General features: G+C 45.4%; 1 protein-coding gene across 6 annotated transcripts in view; it reads left to right on the forward strand.

The window, feature by feature from the left end:
• Positions 1 to 25330, forward strand: part of FAM193A (family with sequence similarity 193 member A) — a 174156-nt gene that overhangs the window by 70298 nt on the left and 78528 nt on the right. For all 6 annotated transcript variants that reach the window (XM_089911408.1, XM_089911406.1, XM_089911407.1 and 3 more), the window contains exon 2: positions 2704 to 2949. In XM_089911408.1, coding sequence (XP_089767534.1) covers positions 2704 to 2949 — 246 coding nt within the window. The remainder of the gene's footprint in view (positions 1 to 2703; positions 2950 to 25330) is intronic.

A 25330-nucleotide genomic window follows, 5' to 3' on the forward strand; every position in this document is an offset into this window, starting at 1 on the left:
GAGAAGTTTGACCTCCGTTCAGGACACTGGCTGCATGCCCTCTGCGGATCATCCCATCTGGCTCTGGCTTTACAGACCCCAAATTGCATATCCGGCTGCACCCCTCCGGTCGCTGCTCCAGCAGGTGTCGTGCTCCACGTTGTCTGGGTGGCTGACGCACACTTTGACCGCACAGCGGCCAAAACCAACCCTTGCTCCTTCCACCGCTGCAGCCTGTCCCCCGTTGCTGGTGGGTCTGCTGCCCGGGCAGGCGAGCCCCCGGGCGGGTGAGCCCCCGAGCCTGACCACTCTGCTCCTCCAGGGCCGCCTGCACCTGGAACTGCCTCACGTGTGGTCACCTCCTCAGAGTCCATTGTTCACACAACAGGTTTTCCCTGTAAGATGAAAATTGGGTCACGCCATCCCCTTCTGAGCAATCTTCAGCCCCTCACAGGGCACGAGCTTCAGCCTCCGGCCTTTGTCCTGCCCCAGACAGGCCCGCGTTCGCAGCGGTTCTCCTGCGCCAGCGCTCCTCTCCAGGATCTTCACGCGGCTCTTTTCCGTTTGTTTTTCCTTAGCACTTGGGTCTCAGCTTAGCTTTGCTCTCGCTGAAGCCATGCTCTCCTGCTGGTCCCACTCTGCACCCTTGGAGGCTTCATTTCTTCCTCTTGGTGGAGGAGCACTTACTGCCATGGGGCGCCGGCTGGTTCTGTCTGTGCTTGTCTGGTGTCCCTCTGGGACCAGCAGGACCCAGTCACCTGACCTGTAAGGATGCCTGACATGCAGTGTGTTCCAGATGCCTACGGCCGAGGTCCTCCTCACCTCGGAGCTGTTCCACACGCGCAGTCCACAGTCGGGGGAGCTGTCTGGCCTCTCTCCTCTCCCCTGACGTCGGGCTCCTCGGCCGTCCTGTGGGCTCTGCCTTCACAGCGGCTTCACCCCGGTCTCCTGGGCCCCTTCCTTTCTGCCATCGCATCTCTTCTCCACGCACATCCTGTCTCCCCATTAGGACACGAGTGGGGCCAGGCCATGCCTGGCTCCCTGCTTCCTTTCCCCTCCATCTCTGCCCCGGGGCCTGTGCGCTTGCTCTCAGGTGTCCGTGCGGCTTCCAGCAGCCCCGCACTTCAGATGTCTCCTCAGGGAGGCCCTGATGGCCACGGTGAATGAAGGGCATCGTCCCCGGCCCCAGACACTTTCTCTTGCTCTTCTCTCCTTCTCAGTTACCACTATCTAATGTTCTGTATTTTTTACTTTGTCTTTGACAAGAATTACCTCCCTAACGGCAGAGATTTTTGTTTTATTCACCACTGTGTCTCCAGTGCCTGGGCTGGTGCCTTGGCACACGGTGGGCTTCCGGTAAACACTGGATGGATGGACGGATGGACAGACAGACAGATGAGTGGATAATGAACTGGGTGCTCGCAAGACAGTTCTGGCTCTTAGCATTATGATTTCTGCTCAGGGACCTTTCTAACCTTGGGGCCCATCATCTTCTGCTCTGGGTAAGCAAGGCGGCCTAGAGAGGTTTGAAGGCTGTGGCTGTTCTGTCGGGGACAGGCTGCTTGGATTTGTTGGGACAGAGAAAGACAGCTACTTCCATGGGAGATAGTACTCAGTTCTCTCCCCTTGCACCCCAGACATTCAGATGGCTGCTGAGCTGGGTTTGGTTAAATCCAGGGAACCCTGTGGATGTGACAGGTGTAAGCAGTTTTGATCACTGGTTTATGAAAGCAGGTAAGAATATACGTGCAGGTCTTTGGCGTCTTAGTGGTGCTGTCACTCATTCTTTTTTTTTTTTTAATTTTATGTATTTTTGGCTGTGTTGGGTCTTCATTGCTATGCGTGGGCTCTCTCTAGCTGCAGTAAGCGGGGGCCACTCCTCATTGTAGTGCGCGGGCTTCTCATTGCAGTGGCTTCTCTTGTTGCGGAGCACGGGCTCCAGGCGCGCAGGCCTCAGTAGTTGCAGCACATGGGTTCAGTAGTTGCGGCACGAGGGCTCTAGGGCATGCAGGCTTCAGTAGTTGTGGCTCGCGGGCTGTAGAGCTCAGGCTCAGTAGTTGTGGCACGCACGGGCTCAGTTGCTCCGTGGCATGTGGGATCTTCCTGGAGCAGGGTTCGAACCTGTGCCCCCTGCACTGGCAGGCAGATTTCTAAGCACTGCGCCACCAGGGAAGTCCCGTTATTCATTCTTTGAATCACTCATTTGTTCATTTATCCATTCAGCCCCCTTGTTTAAGCACCTGATACCTGGTCATTCAAGGCTTTGATAATGGAGCCTGGGGCCCATTTGAGAGCACTCTGTCAGCTGTGGCACCAGTCGTGTACATGCTTATACGTAGTCCAGGTAACAAGCACAGCCAATGGCCTGTGCGAGCCTGGGTACAGGAAGACAGGGAGAGAGCCATGGGCTGAGGGAAGAGCTGGGCTGCTGGCTGGGCAGGGCTGGGGAAGCATATGGGCAACGTTCCAGCCAGAATAGGCTTGGCATGGGTCCTGGTGCACTTTCCCACCCGATGGGTTCACGGTAGGGGCACTCCAGATGGGAGAGAGGCCTGGGGGTCCTGACAGCTCCATCCCATGTGTACTCTGGCTTCCCTGCTCACCTGTTGCCCAGGTGTCCCTCTCTCGAACCTATCTTCAGGATTTTCAGGATGATTTCTCTACGGTGCAGACGACCCTTCTCGGGCTCATGTTTTGAAAATACAAATCTTTTTTCTGTTCCAGACTCCTTTTAATTTTGGCATGAATCATAGAACACCGCCCTACCCCGCTGGGGATTACTGTCTTCTGTGCAGAAGCGAGCGGAAAGACTCTTCGTTCTTAGAGAGTGGAGTAAAGACTGCAAGCAAGCTGGCCCTGTCCATGGCGCCCAAGGGCAACAGCGTGCTGCACCTGCCTCTGTGGGTGTGCCCGGACTGCCGGCGCACCGTGGAGAACGAGGAGCGGCGCGGCAGCCTCGACCCGCCGGCGGTGAGTGCCTGGCCCGGCGGAGCGGAACGGCGCGCGAGATGGCTCATTTGGGTCTGCTTTCTGGAGGAACTCCCTCCCGCGCCATCTCCTTGTCCCTGGCTCCAGCGGCTGGGGTCCCCGCCCCTCTTCCTGATGACACCTGCAGTCAGTAGGAAAGGCCCTGCCCTCCTTGGTCAGACAGCCCCGTCAGCAAGCCTGGGGGGCCTGCAGGGTGGGTTTTGGCTTTCTAAGTCTGCTCTCGGGATGTCTTTGGCAGTGTAGCTTGGTGAAAAGCTAGAGGCGTTCGTGTGCTTATTAGTGCTAGACAATTCCGTGCGCTGGTAACTCGCCTGAAATTCTTTCCCAGATGCAATTCTAAAGTCGGACTCCCCCCCCCGCCCCCCCCCCCTTTTCCATTGATTTCCTGCCTCGGCTAAATGAGGCCTTCTTGAGAACATCAGGATCTTTAGCCCAGACGGTGTCTTCATGGGCCCTGGTTCTGAAAGGGCTTGCAAACCTGCTCTTTTGGTTCTGGAAGGAGTTGGCTTTTGCAGCCATTTGAGGCCCCGCATTCTAGGGCTCTTCTGTTCCTTTGATTTCTGCTTGATGATTGTTTTCTGAGCTGTTGTCTTTCTGCTAATGCCACTCTGCACGTGGCCGATGACAGCAGCACCCAGCACCACATTCTGTTTCCTGACCTGGGTCTGCTTTCCACATTGGTCGCCGACAGTTTGCTGCCCCTTCGCCTGAGCCCCCTTGCTGCCCGCCACTGAGCCAGTGGCTTCTGTTTTAGGGTTTCCTTGAAGGCAGCACCCCAGCTCACGTGCCAGTTTCTATAGTAGTGCTTTAGTAGCTAAAACTCAAAATCTGTTGTTTATCAAAATAGAAATTTACTTCTCACTCAGCCTCTTCCCACACACCCCTTTTCCTGCTCTGTTCTCCTCCTTAGCACTTCTTTCTAATACACTGTGCATTTTACTTATTCGTTTGTCTTTTTCCTTCATTGGACTGTACACTCCAAGAGGGCAGCTCTTTTTGTGTATTTTCTTGCCAAGAACAGGGCTAGCCTGGCATATTTTAGGCATCCAAAATATTTGAATTGATGAATAAATAAATGAATGAACAAAGCAATGGATAAATCTGGAATTAGGGATTAAAAAGATGGCATAGTCGGTCTGAAGTTTTTTCACCCTCAGATCTTTGTGCTTTTATCATTTTATTTTACTTTTGTTTTCTTCCTGTGTCCACTTAAAGTATTTGGTCTTTTTTCCATTTTCTAATGGAAGGCTGTTTAGCTTACTGATACCCATTTGTTCCCTGCTCACTTCCAGTCAGCATTCTTGAGTCTCCCCTGGCTAGCGCATTTTCTTTGCTTCCTGAAGTTTGCTGTCTCTTCTTCGTGTTTCCAGTCCCGCTCTTGTGTTTTGGCCTGACTGTGCCTTTGGGAGAAGGGTTGCTGTTGCTTATCCTGGTTTTGGAGGCAAAAGCGAAAATGCCTGTCATTTCCCATAACTAGTCTTGCCACGAGGGGAGTCTCATTTCCTGACTCCCAGTTTGTCCTGGATAATGGATCAACACACGAGGCTTTCTCTCCTCATCAAAAAAGTGACCCCAGGGACCACAGAGGTATAATGTTGACCTATGTTTGTAGACGTAAACCTTCTGTTGCTTTTGTACAGTTAGCTTCTTTGCTCAAGCTGGTTAAAATTGCTGAACTTTTTAAACTAATGAGATGTAATTTACACCTAGTAAAACTCACTCATTTTAAAGTGTATATAGTTCACTGAGTTTTGACAGATTTATACAGTTGTGTAAACACCACTACCATGGCTAAGATACAGAACCCCCAGGAGTTCCCTTGTTCACCTCGGTAGGCAGCCCTTCCCCTCCTCCCAACCCCTCGTAATAACCACGGACGTGATTTTTGTCCCTGTGGATTTGCTCTTTCTGGAGTGTCCCGTAGACTTCTTGGTGTTGTGCTTTGAGAGCTGTCCATCAGTTGTTTGTGCCTTTTTATTGCTGAATGACTTGTAGAGATATACCACAGTTTGTTTACCTGTTCACCGTTGATGGACGTTTCTGTTGTTTCCAGATTTGGACTGTTTTTTGCGTCAAGCTGTTGTGAACGTCCTTGCACATGTCCTTCCGTGGACATGCTTTGTCCGTGTCGCGTTTGGTTGAGAACTGCGCGTCTGTGCTTGTGAAGAGGGTCTGCCCATGGAGGCTCATTAAAGTCTTCTTGTCTTTTGTGTCTTTCAGGGCCTCGTAAAGTGAGTTGAGATGTGTTCCTGCTCCTCTTTTCTGGAAGAGTTTGTGTAGTGTTGGTGTTGCTTCTCCCTTCAGTGTTGTTGCTCCTCGCTCTCGCTGGGGGCAGTGCCAGGCAGCACGTGCAGATGCAGGGGGCCCGCTCGGCCAGTCTGACGGGCCCTGGGGCTGCTGTGGCTCGTCGCCCTGGCGGCTGCTGCCCCCTGTGCTTGTGCGGGCCGCGGGGTCTCTCTCCACACTCTGCCCGCGCCGTGTGCCGGCGGCGAGAGCCTCCTGCCTGGTGCTTCCTCGGTTCCCCTGTCCGGCCTGAGCCTTGGGCAGTCCTGTGCCCAGGCTTCGGGGTGCAGCTTTCCTGGTGATCCTGCCCCTGCCGCGTGGCAGCCAGACTCTGCCTGCATCTGTAGAGGCCTCGGGGTGTGGCCTGTGCTCGTGTCCGTGTGGGTCCTGGGCCTGTCTCCTGGAGGGCTCGGTCCCCTCTTCTCGGAGGATCAGCCTGGGCCTCGGGTGGAGACCGCCCACCACCCCAGCAGTGAAGGCTTCTGCTGGCTCCCAGAGAAGGGCCCGGCCTGGCAAGTCCCACCGGCCACACCCAACCTTTAAGGACTTGTCACATGCTGCGCTGTGGCCTCTGACCCACTCATGGCTGCCTGCCTTCCTCGCCTTGTCCCCAGGTGGCCTGTCACACTTGTCCCGTTCAGCCGGTCCTTTGTGCTCTCTGGTGGGCCCAGAGTTACGAGTTTGTGTGTTGTCCCGCTGTCTCTGATCTTCAGGGTAAGGGCTCTGAGCACGGACAGTGGACCCGGAGCTGAATTGCTCTCTTGCAGATACACATTCTGTTACCGGAAGTCGTGGTGGGGCACTGACGTTTCTCCCTGCTCCGTGCCTCCCAGCTCCACGTTGTCCATTTCTCCAGAGACCTCCTCTTCTGTGCCTAGACCTTTGTCCTGCCCACACACCTATGAGGACTTCGGTTCACACATCACATCCGACTGGATCCTGTCTTTCTAGGTCACTTGCCTGAGTGTCCTCCGTTGCCATAGTTCTTGGAGCTCCTCGGTCCCTTTCCCACCGTCAGGTCCCTCTGAGCTCACTGTCATTTCTCTCTTGGAAAGCCGCTAACTCGTCTGCCTGGGGCCTGGTTCAGTGCTGCCCCTGGCTGGCAGAACGTGACTGGAGAAAAGCACCGCTGGGGTCCTGCTTCCCGACTGCGAGGTGCCAGGTCGTGTCGCCCTGGCTTTGTCACTGCGCCCCCAGATGCAGAGATGGAGCACACCCTTCCTTCTCCTCTCTTCCCAAACACCCCCCACCCACTTGGCCCTGCTGGGCTGGTCTCCCACCCCTGTGGCCGAGGGAAGTCGCCTCCCAGGTGCCCACCCCTGTCCATCCTCTGCAGGGCCTTGTTGCTTTTGCTGTTCATTCCCTCTCTTTGCTCCTGTCCGGCTCGCGCCCAGCAGAGTGCAGATGCTCTAGCGTCGTCTGCCTGTGGCCTCGCCCCTCCTGCTGTCAGCCTCCTCCTGTTCCCTTCACAGACAGGCATGTCTCTGGGTAACTTTTAAACTTTTGGTTCAGTTTCTTTAAGTGATAAGAGATTTTCCATTTCTATTCGAGTTACTCGTGGTAAATTGTATTCTTAGAAATTGTCAGTTTGGGGTATGAAGTTGTGTGTGGGTGGTCTGTTTTCAGTTCCTGCCGTACCTGTAGATACAGCTCTTTTCATTCCTCATATTTGTGCTTTTTCTTTCTCTTTTTTTAACCACTCTTTCTAGAAGTGTGTTGATTTCGTCTTTTCAAAGAACTTTTTTTTAATTTTTAAAATCTCTTTCACTTTGTCTATTTCAATAATTACTGCTGTGTCACACACACACACACATGCGCACACGGCAGTATTTGATTGGTTAACGCTGTGGTGCCTCCGATAGAAGTTCCGGGGCACAGAGAGAGTGGTGCAGAGTCCATCCCTCTACCTTGTCTCCTCACCATCCTCTCTGTCTTCCCAGAGGCTCGCTTGTGGGCAGATTCTTGTTTATCCCTCCACAGATGTTCTTTTCTGTTCAGTGTGCTGAAAGGTAGTGATGGCAAGCACCACAGGGTCCGAATTACAGACGGACGCTGTCAGTAAGTTGAGACATGTGGTTCTCCCAGTTTCTTGTTCTTGGGAGCGGGGTACAGATGCCGTGACAAGGTGGGGTGCGTGTCAGTGTGGGGGGCTCTCCATTTTCTAGGCCTCTTCTCAGGGCTGCTGACAAGTGTCTGGGGAGCCTGAGCTTGGTACCAGCTGCCTTGGGAGCTGCATTCCTGTGCTTATCTCACCCCAGAGACCTGGCGGGAACCTGGCCTTGCTCAGCCCGCCTGCTGGGGGGAGAATGGGAGACAGCCCAGTGCCACTCACTGATTGCCAGGCGACCTTCACCACGCAGCCCTGCTGAGGCCACCACAGGCCTCGTCTCTTCTTTCTCTGCGGCCACTCTCCTGTCTCTCTACCTGCAGTTCTTCTCATCAGTTTTTCTTACTCTGCCCTGATGTGTGCTGGAAACCTCTAATTACTGCTCTAGATTTTGAATTGCTAGTTGTACTGGCTCAATTTTAAGTGTTATCCAATTTTGATTATTTCTGTTTTTAACCATAAATTGTTTTGAAGTATCTGTAAATATCCAAACATATATCTCTCGGATCACCTTTAATCACATTGACTTTTAATTTAGTGCTGTTACAGTTGGAGATCATGGCATGTATTACAGTGACCCCTTATCAGTCAGTTACACTAATATGTGGTTAGGTTTTTATAAAAGTTCCATGTGTGCTTGAAAATGTTTTCTCAGCGTTTAGATAGAGGACTCTGTGTACTATCATTAGATCAGCCCCTTGTTAATTGTGTTCTTAGATCCTTTTGTGTTCTTAACTAATTTTGTTGTGCTTCATCTGTTGATTTCTGAGTAAGGTCAGTTAACACCTCCCACTGTGCGTGTGTATTTGTCCTTTTTTCTTGTAAATGTTTCCATTTTTGCTCTCTAGGTTTTAAGGCTGTGCTGGATGAATACAGGTTGATTGATTAAATCTCAGTACATTGTTCGTTTGGTTGTGGTGGCCCCTCCTCAGGGCTTTTTGTTTACTGTTTGTGCAGGTCGCTGAGCTGTCTCCCTCCCTTCCTTCCTCTCCTTTTCGTAGCCTCTTGTTCTCATTTGCTCTGTGTTGCATCTTGCAAGTGTCCTTGTGCAGCCAGCATAGAAGTATACTCAATTTGGTCTCCTTTGAGAAGCCACTTATTTATTTTTTTATTGAGGTAAAGTTGATACACAGTAAGTTTCAGGTGTACAACATAGAGACTCACAATTCCTAAAGTTTATACTCCATTTATAGTTAGTATAAAATATTGGCTATATTCCCTGTGCTATACAGTATATCCTTATATCCCTGTTGCTTATCTATTTTATACATAGTAGTTTGTATCTTTTAAATCCCTGCCCCTACCTTGCCCCTCCCCCTTCCCTCTCCGCACTGACAGCTACTAGTTTGTTCTGTATATGCGCGTCTGTTTCTCTGTTCTGTTATATTCGGTAGTTTTATTTTTCAGTTCCACGTGTAAGTGATAGCATGCAGCATTTGTCATTCTCTGACTTATTTCCCTCAGCGTAATGCCCTCCAAGTCCATCCATGTTGTTGCAAATGCAAAATTTCTTGTTTTTTTAATGGCTGGGTAGTATTCCATTGTATATGTGTATATCTGTATACCGCACGCTGTTTATCCAGTATCTCTCGATGGACACTTAGGCTGCTTCCTTGTCTTGGCTATTGTAAATAGTGCTGCAGTGAACATTGGGGTGCATGTGTCTTTTCAAATTAGTGTTTTCATTTTCTTCAGCTATCTACCCAGGAGTGGGATTGCTGGATTGTATGGTAGTTCTATTTTTTGTTTTTTGAGGAACCTCCACATTGTTTCCCACGGAGACTGCACCAGTTTGCATTCCCACCAGCAGTGCACAAGGCTTCCCTTTTCTCCACAGCCTCACCAGTGGTTGTTATTTATGGCCTTTTTGAGAATAGCCATTCTGACAGGTGTGACGTGATACCTCATTGTAGTTTTGATTTGCATTTGAGAAGCTACTTCTTCTTCTGATTCTTTTTTTTTTTTTTTAATTTAAATTATTTATTTATTTATTTGGCTGCGCTGGATTTTCGTTGCCATGTCTGGTATCTTTAGTGCGCGGCACGAAGCTACTTCTTTTTTTGTTTTTGCAGTACGCCGGCCTCTCCCGTCACGGAGCACAGGCTCCGGACACGCAGGCTCAGCGGCCGTGGCTCACGGGCCCAGCCGCTCCGCGGCATGTGGGATCTTCCCGAACCGGGGCACGAACCTGTGTCCCCTGCATCGGCAGGCGGACTCTCAACCACTGCGCCACCAGGGAAGCCCCGAGAAGCTACTTCTTAATGGTGAAATTAATCTTTGTCGCTTCCTGTGATTGCTGATCTGTTTGGGTTTATTTCTGCTACGGTGCAGGTCACAAGTCAAGCACTGCCCTTCACCTAGATCCCCTCTGTGTCTCTCCCGCCCCCCCCCCCCACCTCTCCGCAGAGTTCGCAGTCTTTCCAGCTCCTCTTTCTTAGTTACAGCACCCACACCTCCGTCCCTAAGCAGTGTTGTCCTGTTCTTCTGGAGTTCTGAACTTTATACAGGTATCATGCAGTATGCATTATTTTGTGTCTGATTTATTTTGTTCAGCATTATGTTTGAGATTCATAAATGTTGTAGTTCTTTCATTTTCATTACTATATACTATTCACCTTTGTGAACTTATACTACATTTTGGTTGTTTTCCAAATTTTGCTATCACGAATGATACTCTTGGAGCACACGTTCACACATTCTGTTGTATGTACATGTAGGAAAGGAATTGCAGAGTCATGGGGTTAAGATTAATAGCATATTTTTTAATGAAAACTATTTTCCAAAACAAAAATAGTAAGTAGAATAGCACTGTTTTGCAACTCTTCTTAATGTTTGGGTAATAGAAGACAGCTGAATTCTCATACCTGCTTCTGTGTTCATTCTGGGTGATAGGTTGTTTTGACTGAAGTTATATGAAGAAAATATTTTAATGGCTTTTTCAGATAACTGTGGATATTCTTTGATACCACACCAAACCATGACAGGTAATAGTTTCCTAATGGTTAGCTGTAATGTAGAATCTGAAATGATAGCAGAGAATTTTTCCTACACTGTTAAACTGAAATCCATTGTCTGTCTTGCACTCTCAATGAACCTCTTACCCACACATGATTCTGCACCGCACATTGGTCATTTGTAAAATAGCCATTTACTGAGTAAGGGAGGTCTTTGAGATAGTGACACCTTTCATTATTCAGGTTGTTGTTTTATTAAAGTCACATTTGTCACTGCCACCACCGATCTCATCAGAAAGGTCTCTAAACGTGGATAAGTGTTCAAGTCCACAGTGATGGATACAAGTTTTCCAAACTTCCAATTTTTGCTTGAAAGCTCAGATTTTATGATTGGCCACAAGTAGCATCAGCTGTTTTCCTTGAAGGGACAGCCTTATTTCATTCATTTTTGAGAAGATGTCTGACAGTATCCAAGTCTGAATAAACATAGATTGGTCTGTCAGGCATTCTTTCAAGTAAAATTGATGTTTCATGGACAGAGTGGCTCATTCAGCTCACAGTGCACAGTGCTTTTCTCTGGAATATTGCAGAAATGCTTTATGCAGACTTCCCGTTTCATCACATTGAATATTCAAAAGCCATGTGCTTAAAGGTTGAGATTTAATACAATTAATGATTTTGCAGCATCTAGGACACTCTTAAGTGGCACTGGCCTTTTTTTAACTAAGCACGTGGTGGTGAAGAACACAGTGGCTACTAAGTCTACTTTGCTGTGTATTTTGTGGTAATTACTGTAACTCTGTAACAAATGTATTCAGAGAGAAAGCCCTCTTACCTTGTACTCATCAAAGATGTCTTGGTTATTCTTGGTTCCTTACATTTCTGTATAAATGATAATTATCTTATCAATTCCCCCCCCCCCAAAAAAAAACCCTGTTGAGATTTGACCAGGATTGCACTGACTGTAAGTCAGTAGGAGAGGAATTAACTTCTTTTGAATACTGAATTTTCTAATCCCGTAAGTATGGGGTCTTTCTCCATTTATAAGCGTTTCATATTTTTCTGTATTATGCCATTGCACCTTTTATTTATTTGTTTATTTGGCTACACCAGGTCTTAGTTGCCACCTGCAGGATCTTCTTTGCGGCATGTGGGATCTAGTTCCCTGACCAGGGATCAAACCCAGGCCCCCTGCGTTGGGAGCACAGAGTCCTAGCTACTGGACCACCAGGGAGGTCCCCCATTGCACCTTTTTAAAAAAATCATTTACCCATAGATACTTTCATTTATACTGTTTATTTATTTATTTTAAATTTATTTATTGTCTTATATTTATTTTTGGCTGCGTTGGGCCTTCATTGCTGTGTGTGGCCTTTCTCTAGCTGCGGTGAGTGGGGGCAACTCTTCGTTGCGGTGCAGGCTTCTCATTGCAGTGGCTTCTCTTGTTGCAGAACACGGGCTCTAGGCACGTGGGCTTCAGTAGTTGTGGCACACAGGCTCAGTAGTTGTGGCCCGCGGGCTCTAGAGCGCAGGCTCAGTAGCTGTGGCTCACGGGCTTTGTTGCTACGCGACATGTGGGATCTTCCTGGACCAGGGCTCGAACCCATGTCTCCTGCATTAGCAGGCGGATTCTTAACCACTGCAACACCAGGGAAGTCCCTTATTTATACTATTTAAATGATATCTTTTAATTTTTCTTCCTCTAACTTTATTGGTATAGGTGTAATTGACTTCTCTTCTTAAGTTGTTAATGGGACATTGCTAGACACCCCCCATCTGAATATACATTAAACAGGCCTTTTGACTTTACTTCTGTCAGTGGAATCCCAAATTTTTTTCAAGATCTGCAATTTTAGGTTACACGCTGTTTGTCTCAGATGTCCTTTGCTGGTCATTCATGCAACAGTCGTTAAAACAGGCGGCTTTTGGGAACTACTGTATAGCACAGGGAACGACATTCAATATCTTGTAATAAGCTATAATGGAAAAGAATCTGAAAAGGAATATATGTGTGTGTGTGTGTGTGTAACTGAATCACTTTGCTGTACACCTGAAACTAACATAACATTGTAAGTCAAAACTATATACTTCAGTTTAAAAAACAAGCAAACAGATGGCTTTTACTCCTCTTCTCCACCTTGGTCCCTGGCACGATACCCAAGTCAGCGGGTGGAGGGAGCAGTGGAATCCTGAGGAGGAGTTCTAGAGAACACCTGACAGTGGAGGTAGAGATGACTGAGCAGCAGTCGGCGGAGAAGTAGAACGAAAAGCAAGGGAGTGTGACAAGCACAAGGTCGTTGTCGTTGGGTCTGGGGTTAGTTTTTTTTAACCCTGCCTGAAGGTAATAAGCTGGCTTGTTCCTGTTGCATGGGTGCTGGCAGAAGACTTGAGAATCCTGAGTCAGAGACGAAGGACTTTGTTACTCGGTACAGCAGAAACATCCCATTCTCCTCACCCCCTCCCCTCCTCAAGGCCCACATCGGTGCAGGGGGTACCGGGGGTTTGTGTCCCAGCTCAGGAGCACGGGCTGGGGGTGGTGGTGCGGGCGGGGATCTGGCCCTTTTATTGTAAGCAGTAAGCAAGCCTGCCTTTTGTCTCAGGGTCCTCAGCTGCATAAACAGCCCTGAGAAGTGGCCCGTGGGGAGTGGGCAGGGGAGACAGAGCCTTGTAGCTTTGGTACCTCAGCAGGACGAGGAGAGCCTGGGAGGTCCCTGGAGGACACTGTGCCAGCAGTCCTGACAGACACTGAGAAAAGCTAGCTGCGAGAGGACATAGAGTGTTGGTGTGGCAGCAGAGAAGTGGTATCTGACCTTAGATAGGTCTGTGTTCAGTTGGAGCACAAGCCCGGCTGAACTGTGTGGAGAATAACTCAGTGGAGAGGAAGCTGAGCAAGTCCAGTTAAGGGGCTGATCTTTCAGATGCTTGACTGTGAGGGGAGGAGAGTACAGACCCAGCTGCAGGAGGGACTTGGAAATGTTGAAATAATGAAGAAAAGAGCTGGTAGTGGGGAGAGGTTTTTCCTCCCATTTAAATTTTATTTTTTTACTATGTGATATTTGATATATATATGAATTATGTCTACAGTATACATGTTATGAGGGATGATAAAATGAACACCAGTCAGCATTAAAAATCAGGCCATCCCTAACACCTGTGTGCCTGTGTGCCCTTCCCTTCTCCATCTTTGTTTCTCCCCTTCCAAGGTAAATGCTGTCCTTTTGTATTGATCATTCCCTTACTTTATTAAACCCTTTAAAAAAAAGTTACACTGCCTATATGTGTATCTCTAAATAATAAATTATTTATTTTTGTTTGTTTTTGACCTTTATGGAAGTGTGTGCTTATGCTGTCTTCTCTGGTTATGATTCCTCATGCTGTCTGGGTAGCTGCAGTTTGTGCATTTTCCCTGATGTAATTCATTCATCTTTCACATAATACAATTCACATATAATCCAATATGTTGCTATACTTTAATTTATTCATCAATAATTTTGTTGAATAGTGGAGAAAAGACAATCTTTTCAATAAATTGTTCTGAGATAATTGGATATTCACGTGTGAAAGAATGAAACTTGACCCATATCTTAGACCACTCAAAAACATTAACTCAAAATGGATTACAGACTTAATATAGGAATAAAGCTCCTTGACATGGGTCTTAGTAGTGACTTTTTGGATTTGACACCTAAAGCACAAGCAACAAAATAAAAAATAAACAACTGGGATTACATCAAATTAAAAAGCTTCTGACAGCAAAAGAAACCATCAACAAAGTGAAAAAGAAAATCTACAGGGCTTCCCTGGTGGCGCAGTGGTTGAGAGTCTGCCTGCCGATAAACGGGACGCGGGTTCGTGCCCCGGTCCGGGAAGATCCCACATGCCGCGGAGCGGCTGGGCCCATGAGCCATGGCCGCTGAGCCTGCGCGTCTGGAGCCTGTGCTCCGCAACGGGAGAGGCCACAGCAGTGAGAGGCCCGCGTATCGCAAAAACAAAAAAAAAAAAAGAAGAAAATCTACAGAATGGGAAAAAATATTTGCAAACCATATAGCTGATAAGAGGATAATATCCAAAATATTTCAAGAGCTCTATACAACTCAGCAGCAAAAAAACAAATAAGCCAGGGAAAAAATGGGCAAAGGACCCATAGATATTTCTCTAAATAATATACATAAAAGGCCAACAGGTACATGAAAAGATGCTCAACATCACTTGTCATTAGGAAAATGCAAATCAGAACCAGAGTGAAATATCATCTCAGGCCTGTTAGAAGGGGCGTATCATCAGCAAGACAGGAGATGACAAATGCTGGCATGAATGTGGAGAAAAGCAACCCTCGTGCACTGTTGGTGGGATCGTAAAATGGTGGAGCCACGGTGGAGAACAGTACGGAGGATCCTCAGAAAGTTAAAAATAGAATTATCATCTGCATCAGCAGTTCCACTTCTGGGAACATATACAAAGGAAGTGAAATACTAACTCGAAAAGGTGCCTGCAACACCATGTTCATAACAGCATTACGTACAATAGCCGAGTCGTGGAAGCAGTCTGAGTGTTCATTGTTGGATGAATGGATAAAGAAGATGTGGGGGGTGTGTGTGTGTGTGTGTTTGTATACACACATATATATAAAAACAATAGGATGTTATTTGGCCATAAAAAATGAGGAAGCCTTCCCATTAGGACAACATGGATAGACATGGACTTTGAAGGCATTATGCTTAGTGAGGTAAGTCAGACAGAGAAAGACAAATACTGTATGATCTCACTTACATGTGAAATCTAAAAACACAAAAAACAAACCCAAAGCCAGACTTGGAGAAAAAGGAATCGGCTTGTGGTTACCAAAGGCAGAGGGTGACAGAATGGGGAATTGAAGAAGGTGGTCAACAGGTGCAAACTTCCAGTTACAAGATAAGCATGTCCCCGGGATGTGATGTACAACATGGTGACTGTAGCCGACGGTGCTGTATGACTCATAGGCAGGTTGCTGAGAGAGTGAATGCTAACAGCTCTCATCACAAGGAAAAAGGTTGTCCTCTGTCTGTATGAGAAGATGGGTGTTAGCTGAACCCATTGTGGTAATCATTTCACAGTATAGGTAAATCAAACCATCATGCTGTATGCCTTAAAGTTTACAGTGATGTACATCAATTATTCCATAAAACTGGGGGAAAAAATTAAAGCCCAGTATCGAAAACAAAATGCCCATTAAAAAATACTACTTAAACAAATTTTGTTGGAAGATACAGAGTTGTTTTCTGGGTTTTGCAGTTATTTAAAAAAAAAAATGCCATCGGGCATCTATATATCCATCTCTTGGTACTCGTTTGTAAGAGTTTTGTTAGGGTGTGTTTTGGTCGGGATTCTCCAGAGAAACAGAACCAACAGGAGATGGGTGGGTGGGTGGATGGATGGATGGATGGATGGATAGTTAGATAGATAGGGAAAAGAAAAGAAGATGTTTATCGTAGGGACTGGCTCAAGTGGTTACGGAGGCCAGAAGTCTCACTGTGCACATTCTGCAAAGCCGGAGGGCCGGAAGCGCTGGTGTCCGAGGGCAGAAGGTGGGCATCTCTCTGCCTTTTTACTCCGTTCAGACCCTTGGAGGAGTGGACGCTATCCATCTTCACTGGGGAGGGCAGGCTTCGGTATTCAGCCTGCCCATTCCAGTGCTGGTCTCTCCGGAGACACCTCACAAACACCCCCAGAAGTGATGTTTTACCAGCTCTCCGGGCATCCCTGAGCCCAGGCATCACAGAGTGTTCATCTGTGGAGTGGAGTTGCTGGATTACAGGTAATTCAGACACATTCGTAAGGCAGCCCCAGCTTCTGGAGTGAGCGCCAGCAGCACTTGAGCCCCGGTCGCCTGTGTTCTCACCTCGGCTTGGCATCAGGGAGGCAGAGCTTAAGGCTGGGGTGGGGGAGCAGTAAGGTAGACAGATGGTGCCCTCATGAGGTCCCACTAAGACAGGAGAGCCAGTGTCTGTTTCTGGAAGAGACAGATTTGCAGGCAAGCCTGTAGAGGATGCACGTAAGGTCGGGTGAGGAGTGTAGAAGTTGAGAAACTTGCCGCCAGGACTTTTTTATAAACTTGTTTTTGAGAGCGAGAGTGGATTGAGGGGACTGGGAAGGAGCAAGGGAGTGGGTGAGGTTTCAGTAAGAACAGTGAGCTGGCGGGGCGTCCGGGTTGCTGGACAGCCTGAGGTGCTTGTTGAAGGTGGAGACATCACTGAGCAGTGGCCCCGACCTGCCCATCGGCAAGGACCTTCCCCCTCAGCAGCATCCGGTGTTGGAGAGAGAGCCAGGCAGGGCGGCTTGGCTGAACAGGCTCAGCAGAGGCCTGGCCTCAGGGTAACTGAGAGCAGAGTCGCTTACCCTTTACCGCCAGCATGCACCTCAGCCCTTCCGACCTGCTGGCACCCCCTAACCCCACGTCGAATTTCTACTGCAACTCCTTTGCCCTGGTTCCTGTCTCACCCATCTCAGGGTGTCTACACAGGCCTGGCACAGAGCAGGTACCTGGGAATGATTTTTGAATGAAGGACCGAGGCTTCCTTTGATTTGTATCCACAGGTAATGTTTCAGGACTTAAGAATGTTTACAGTATGCATCCTGTACAGTAGAGTTCACACCTTGTTGGGGCTGTGGACGTGTGTTCCTGATCTGTGAGTTCTCTGACGGCTTGTATTCTGGTAATGGGGCAGGGCATGCTCAGATCGTGTGGAGGGCTTTGCCCCTGACTTCTGTGGGCCTGGGTGCACTGCTTTTCAGGGTTACTGAGGCAGCAGCAGAAGCTGTCTTGATATTCACATTCTCTGCTGAAGCCAAGCAAAGACCCATCAAAGGTGTGACCCGCTCTGTGCAGGAGAAATTCAGACAGGCAAAGAGGTGGGATGGTTGAAGCATTGTGCAGAGACCCACGGGGTGCAGGCCTGACTCAGGAGAGCCTGCCTGCACTTAGTTGTCAGAACCAGGCTGTGTTGAATTTAACAATTTGGTTTCAACGAATCATCCTTTTTTTTTTTTTCTTTCTTTTTTGGCCCTGCTGTGAGGCTTGTGGGATCTTAATTTCCCCAACCAGGGATTGAACCAGCTCTCAGCAGTGAGAGTGCCGAGTGCTAACCATTGGACCACCGCCAGGGAATTCCTCCATCTGTGTCTTTAAAATAATGTTAATTTGAATTTTAATGATTTTCAGGGGGTTTTGTATTTAAGTTGTAGACCAGCTTGGTTTTTTATAGTTGTAAAAAGGCCTTAAAAACATAAATTATGTTGCATTTTACATTTGTGTTTGTTTAAGTAACAAAAATAGTTTTAAGTCTTGTGTGGGGGAGTGGGAGATGGTACTCTGGAGAATTATTTTTTCTTTTATTTATTTATTATTTTATTTATTTATTTATTTGTTTATTTATTTATGGCTGCGTTGGGTCTTTGTTGCTGTGCGCGGGCTTTCTCTAGTTGCGGCGAGCGGGGGCTACTCTTTGTTGCGGTGCGTGGGCTTCCCATTGGGGTGGCTTCTCTTGTTGTGGAGCGCGGGCTCTAGGCACGCGGGCTCAGTAGTTGTGGCTCGTGGACTCTAGAGCGCAGGCTCAGTAGTTGTGGCACACGGGCTTAGTTGCTGCATGGCATGTGGGATCTTCCCGGACCAGGGATCGAACCCCTGTCCCCTGCATTGGGAGGTGGATTATTAACCACTGCTCCACCAGGGAAGTCCCTATTTTTTCTTTAAAGGGGCCTGTGTAGCCCTCAGGCATCCTGCCACAAGGATGACTACTTAGCAAATTAATATTCTACTTTTCTGTTTTCAGGGTTGACTGATGTATAAAGGCTTTTGGTTGTGGACATTAGCATTTGTGTCTGTGTTCACCGATATATTGTTAAAATGTAAGTCTTGCGTTTTCCACTAAGTAGCCAGGTTCTCTTAATAGTTACCATGACCACAGTTCTAATCAAAGGCATGTAGTTCCAATTGAAACCAACCATTTAAGAGTTTGTTAACAGTCGTCCTTATCGCGAATGTTTGCTCTGTTGAGTCTTGGTTCATAATGCAAACATATAAAATTCCTTTGTAATGAACCTCATGAAAGTGGTTGTGCTAATAAAATGTGTCACTGCTACCACGAATTGTCAGATCAAGAGGGCAGAACTTGAGTCAGCCTCACAGAAAGATAATCTGAATGGTAGTCTTTGCCTTTTTTAGCTTAATATAATGCTTTTAAGTCTTATCATGCTCTTGCATGTATCAGTAGTTAATTATTTCTGAGTAGTATTCCGCTGTATGGATGAACCATAGTTTATCCATTCACCAATAGAGGGACAGTGGTGTTTCCTCGTTTGGGCTATCATGAATAAAGCTGCTGGTAACATGTGAGTACAAGTCTTTGTTTGGACAGAGTTCATTTCTCTTTGGTAAATACCTAGGAGTGGAATTGCTAGGTTGTGGGTAAGTGTGTGACTAACATTGTAAGGACCTCTCATGCTGTTTTCCAAAACGCTTATACTGTTTCCCAGCCGCGTATGAGAGTTCTCCTTTGTATCTCCATCCTCACCAAGGTTGGATATTGATAGCCTTTAATTATGGCCAGTCTGATAATGGCTCATAGTGTTATCTCATTATGGTTTTAAATTGCATTTTCTTAATGACTTGTTGAGCATCTTTTCATGTGCTTATTTTCTGTCTCTTTAGTGAAGTGACTGTTCAAACCTTTTGCATATTTTTAATTGGGTGGTTTGTCTTACTATTGAGTTGCCAGAAATCTTTATATATTCTGAATACAAAGCCTTTTATCAGGTATGTTTCTCAGACGTTTTCTCCCAGTGTGGTTTGCCTTTTCATTACATTAACACTGTTATTGTTGTTGTTTTTAACATTTATTTATTCATTTATTTTGGGTGCGCTGGGTCTTACTCGTGGCACGTGGGATCTTTGTTGCGGCATGCGGGATCCTTTAGTTGCGGCATGCGGGCTTCTTAGTTGCTGCATGCATGCGGGCTCTAGTTCCCTGACCAGGGATCGAACCCAGACCCCCGGCATTGTGAGCGTGGAGTCTTACCCACTGGACTACCAGGGAAGTCCCAATAACACTGTGTTTTGAACATCAAAAAATTTTAATTTTGGTCAAGTCCAGTTCATCAATTTTTAAATGATTTGGGCTTTTTGTGTTCTGTATAAGAAATCTTTGCTACCCAAAGTTTATAAAGATTTTTTTGCCCTGTGTTTTTTTCTAGATGTCGTACAGTTTGAGCTTCTGCGTTTGATTCTTGATCCATTTTGAGTGAAGTTTTGTATCTTTTGTGAAGTAAGGGTTGAGGTTCATCCTTGTATATGGGCATGCAGTTGTTCAAGAACTATTGTTGAAAATGCTGTTTTTCCTCATTGAAATACCTTGGCATCTTTGTCAAAAATCAGTTGATGCTGTATGTGTGGGTCTGCTTCTGGACTTCCACTCTACATGTATACCCATGCTTTTGCCAGTACCATACTGTCCTGATTCCTGAAGCTTTTTATAGTAAGTTATGAAATTAGGTAGTAAAGATCCTCAAGCTTTGTTCTTCTTAAAAAGTGTTTGGCTGTTCTAGGTCCTTTGCATTCCCATATAATGTTTAAAATCATCTTGCCAGTTTCTACAGAAAAACCCACTGAGATTTTAACTGGCACTGTGTTGAGTCTATAGACCAATTTGGGGAGAAATGACATCAAAGTAATATTGAGTCTCCCAGTCCACGAACATGATATGACTTTTCATTTATTTAGTTTTTAAGTTTATTCTTAGAGTAGTTTTGTAGTCTTCAATATGTAGGCTTTACACACAGTGTATTGAAACGTTTCCAAAGCATTTCATCTTTTTCTTGCTATTTTAAATAGCACTTCTAAAAAAATTTCAGTGTCCAATCATTTATTGCTAGTCTATAGAAGTGTAACTGTTTTTTGTATATTGACCTTATATCCTGTGAAGATTCATTTATTTTTAAAATCATTTATTTATTTATTTATTTGTTGACTGCATTGGGTCTTAGTTGCGGCACACGAGATCTTTTGTTGCGGCACGTGGGCTTCTCTCTAGTTGTGGCACGCGGGCTCCAGAGCGCGTGGGCTCTGTAGTCATGGCGCACGGGCTTAGTTGCAGAGTTGTAGTTTGTGGCATGCGGGCTATCTAGTTGTGCTGCGTGGGCTCAGTAGTTGGTGGCGCCTGGGCTTCGTTGCCCCGCGGCATGTAGGATCTTAGTTATCCAACCAGGGATTGAACTTGTGTCCCCTGCATTGGAAGGCAGATTCTTAACCACTGGACCACCAGGGAAGTCCCAAGATTCATTTATTAATTCTAGTGGTCTTTTGGTAGACTCTGTAGGGTTTTCTACGTAGTTGATCACATCATCTAAAAATAATGTGTTTTTTCATTTCCAATCTGTATGTCTTTTTTTTTCTTCTTTATTCCGTTGGCTGGAGCCATCAGTATGATGTTGAATAGAAGTGGTGTGAGCAGACATCCTTCCCTGTTCCCAGTGTTAAGGGGAAAGCATTTAGTTTTTCACCATTAAGGATAGAAGAAGAACCTTGTAGATCAGGTTGAAAAAGTTTGCTTCTGTTTTTAGTTTGCTGAGAGTTATCATGAATGGATATTTAATTTCGACAGATTCTCTTCCTACATCTATTAAGATGATCATAGAGCTTTTCTTTTTTAGTTTGTTAACAAAATTAATCATGGTGATTTTTGAAATGTTGAATGAACCTTGCATTCCTGGGATAATCCACACTTGGTTATGGTGTATTATCTTTTTTATAGATTGCTGTATTGGATTTGCTACTGTTTTTCTGAAGATTATTGCATCTGTGTTCATGAAGGATATTAGTGTCTAAGTTTCTTGTCTGACAATATCTTTGTGTGGTTTTGGTGTCAGGGTAATATTTGCCTTTTAGAATGAGCTGGGACGTATTCTCTCTTCTTTAATTTTCCGGAAAAGTTTGCGTAGAATTGGTATTATTTCTGCCTTAAATGTTTGGTAGAATTCACCAGTGAAGCTCTCTTGACCTAGAATTGGCATTATTGGGAAGGTTTTGAACTGTGAGTCCAGTTTAGTTAGTAAAGATTGTCTTTCTTCATGAGTGAGCTTTGTTAATTTTTGTCTTTAAAGAAATTTGCATAATCATTTCACAGTATATGCAAGTCAAGTCGTTTTGCTGTACATTTTAAACATACACAGTGATATATGTCAATTGTATCTCAGTAAAACTGGGGAGAGAAAGAAATTCGCCCTTTTTATGTCAAATATATTGGTGTGAAGTTGTTCAGAATATTCCCTTGTTATTTTTAAATTTATCACAGGATCTGTAGTGATTGTGTGCCCTCCGTTTCATTCCTGTTTGGGTTTTGTTTTTGTCTCTTTTTCTCCCTGATAGCCTGGCTCGAGGTTTATCATTTTCATTGATCTTTTCAATAAAAGGGAAAAGAACCACATTTTGGTTTAATTGATTTTCCATTTTCTATTTTATTAATTTCTGCTCTTAGGTTTATTCTTTCTTTCTTTCTACTTTATACTTAATTTATTATTCTTTTGTGTTTTTTTTTTGTTTGTTTGTTTTTTGTTTTTTTTTTGCGGTACACGGGCCTCTCACTGCTGTGGCCTCTCCCGTTGTGGAGCACAGGCTCCGGACGCGCAGGCTCAGCGGCCATGGCTCACGGGCGCAGCCGCTCCGCGGCATGTGGGATCTTCCCGGACCAGGGCACAAACCCGTGTCCGCTGCATCGGCAGGCGGACTCTCAACCACTGCGCCACCAGGGAAGCCCTCTTGGTTTCTTAAGGTAGAAGTTTACATCATTGATTTGAGACCTTTCTTCTTTTCTGATATATGTGTTTTATTCCCGACAATTGTATCTAAGCATTCCTTTAGCTGCATCCCACAGATTTCGATATGTTGTGTTTTTCATTCTGTTCAAAATATTTTATACTTACTCTTAGCATGATTTATCCTTTGACCCATGGGTTATTTAGAGTGTGTTTTTAAACTTCCTTGTAATTTGGTGTGTTTTCTAGATATCTTTTTAAATTAAGGTATATGTATATATATGTATTTTTTAATTTGGCTGTGCCACACAGCTTGTGGGATCTTAGTTTCCCGACCAGGGATCAAACCTGGGCCCTGGCAGTGAAAGTGCTGAGCCCTAACCACTGGATCACTAGGGAGTTCCCAGAATTAAGGTATAATTGACATACAACATTCTGTTAGTTGCAGGTGTACAACATAATGATTCAGTATTTGTATAGATTGCAAAATGATCACTGCAGTAAGTCTAGTTAACGTCCATCATCATACATAGTTACAAAAACAGTTTTTTTGTGTGTGATGAGGACTTTTAAGATATACTCTCTTAACACCTTTCAGATATGCAGTAGAGCGTTATTGACGTAGTCACCATGCTGTACATTAGACCCTCTTGACTTAATTTACTTTATAAATGGAAGTTTGTACCTTTTGACCTTTTTATTACTATTATCATTGTAATCAGAGAACGTACTTAATATGATTGAATTTTTTTTAACGTGTTGACATTTGTTTTGTGTTCAGTCTTGGTTAGTGTTCCATGTGCACTTGAAAGAATTTGTGTTCTGCTGCTGTTGGGAAGAGTGTACTGTGAGTGTTAGATCAGATTGGTTGACGGTGGTGGTCACGTTGACACCCTTTCTGATGTTTCCGTCTAGTCCAGTAATTGAAAGGAGTGTTGAAATGTCCAGACGTAATTGTGGACTTTTACATTTATCCCTTTAGTTCCTGCCTCACGTATTTTGGGCTTCCCCGTTTTAGAGTGCTTCCCCGTTTAGCATTGTTATTGCTTCTTGTTGGATCAGTCTCGTCGTCGTCATTATCTTATCATCATCACATTCATCGTCCCCTCACTGGCGCCAATATTCCTTGTTCTGAGGCCAACTTTTGCTGGTGCTGATACCACCCAGCTTTTTTTGGTTAGTGCTTGCATGGAATTTGTCTCCTAACCTTGATTTTCAACCTATTTGTGTCTTTGTAATCTCCTGTAGAAAACATAGTGGCTCTTGCTTTTTAATCCGGTCTGACCATCTCTGCTAACAATTGGAATATTTATTTCCATTTAATGTAATTATTGATAGTTTGGATTTAAATATACCATCTTGCTTTTTTTTTTCCCCCCTATTTTTCCCATCTGTTGTTTGCTGTTCTTCTTTTCCGTCTTTTCTTTTGGATTAATTGAATATTTTTCTTTCTTTCTTTCTTTCTTTTTAAGATTTGTTATTTATTTATTTTTAGCTGCATTGGGTCTTAGTTGCAGCATGCAGGATCTTCGTTGAGGCACATGGGCTTCTCTCTAGTTGTAGTGTGCAGGTTTTCTCTTCTCTAGTTGTGGCGTGCAGGCTCTAGGGCGTGTGGGCTCTGTAGTTGCGGCACGTGGGTTCTCTAGTGGAGGTGCGTGGGCTCAGTAGTTATGGCACGTGGGCTTAGTTGCCCCGTGGCATGTGAGATCTTAGTTCCCTGACCAGGGGTCGAACCCGCGTCCCCTGCATTTTAAGGTGCATCCTTTACCACTGGACCACCAGGAAAGTCCCCGAATATTTTTATGACCCTGTTTTACCTCCTCTTGGCTTATTACCTGTATCACCTTGTTTCATAATTTTTAATGGTTCTAGAGTTTACAGTATATATCTTCAACTTTTCAGCCTCTACTTTCAAAGAATATTATGTACTTAATATGTAGTGTAAGAACCTTTCAATATTGTACTCAGAGCACCACCGTTTTTTGTGTTAGTGTAGTCATATATTTTTTGCATATCTCTTGTAAACTTTACCATAGATTTTTATTATTTTTGCTTTAAATAGTTAACTTGCTTTTTTCATATCTCTGTATAGACTCTATACGTATTTTAATGGCTGCAGAGTATTCCATCATTCTGATATCATAGTTTGCTTAGTCTCTCTCTTATTTTTGAGGTAGAGTTGATTTACAGTGTTGTGTTAGTTTCTCGTGTACAGCAAAGATGAGTCAGTTATACACACATATTCTTTTTTCATATTCTTTTCCATTATGGTTTATTGCAGGATATTGAATATATAGTTCCCTGTGCTATGCAGTAGGACCTTGTTTTTTATCTATTTTATATATAGTAGTTTGTATCCACTAATCCCAAACTCCTAATTTATCCCTCTCCCCACCCCCCCCACCCCCCCAGGTTAGTTACCTTTTTAAAAGAGTTTACAAATGAGGGGGTCTTTGGCCCACATCTTCATCGTGTGTGAGCCCCACATCTCCACTTGGGGCCATTTAACTGGAACTGCCTTTAACATTTCTTGTCCTGCAGGGAAGCCCCTGTTTGTCTGACTGAGAGCTTTTATTTTGCCCTCATTTTTAACTGTTACTTTTGTTCAGAATTCTAGGCTGTAGGTCAGGTCTCTGCCGCCCAACCTGTTTCTGATGCGCAGTGGCGGCGGCGTTCTTCTCTTTGCTCCTGTAGACCGAAGGGGTGATTTCCTCTGCCTGCTTCTCAGCTGTGTACTTCTCACTGGTGTTTAACAGTTTTGCTCCGTGTGCCTTGGTTGTTAGCTTTGGTTTACTGTGCTTGGGATTGCAGGAGCTTTTAAGATATGTCAGTTTACAGTTTCATCAAATTTGGGAAATCTTCAATCATTTAGCCCCTTTTTTCCTGGGACACAATTACCTGTGTGTTAGACATCTTGATTTTGTCTTACAAATGCTTTGTTTGTTTTTCTCAATCCTGTTTCTCGCTGTGCTTCATTTTGGATATTTATTTGTATTACTTGTCTTCAGGTTTATTGATATTCCGCTGGGTGTAATCTGCTCTTAAGTCTATCTCATGTATTTTTTTCTTTCAAGATAGTTTTTATTTTTCAACTCCAGAAGTTCCATTTGCGTATTTTTGCATCTTTGGTCTCTCAGCTCACCATGTTTGTTTTCCTCTACTTTCATGAGCATATGGAGTTTATTCATAGTCTCCAGTTCCAGGTCCTTGTCTGTTGGTTGCATCATCTCTGTTA

Source organism: Delphinapterus leucas, chromosome 5 (genome assembly GCF_059928025.1).
Source record: "Delphinapterus leucas isolate spDelLeu-1000000601 "Yukka" chromosome 5, BTC_Dleu_Yukka2, whole genome shotgun sequence".
Taxonomy (NCBI): Eukaryota; Metazoa; Chordata; class Mammalia; order Artiodactyla; family Monodontidae; genus Delphinapterus; species Delphinapterus leucas.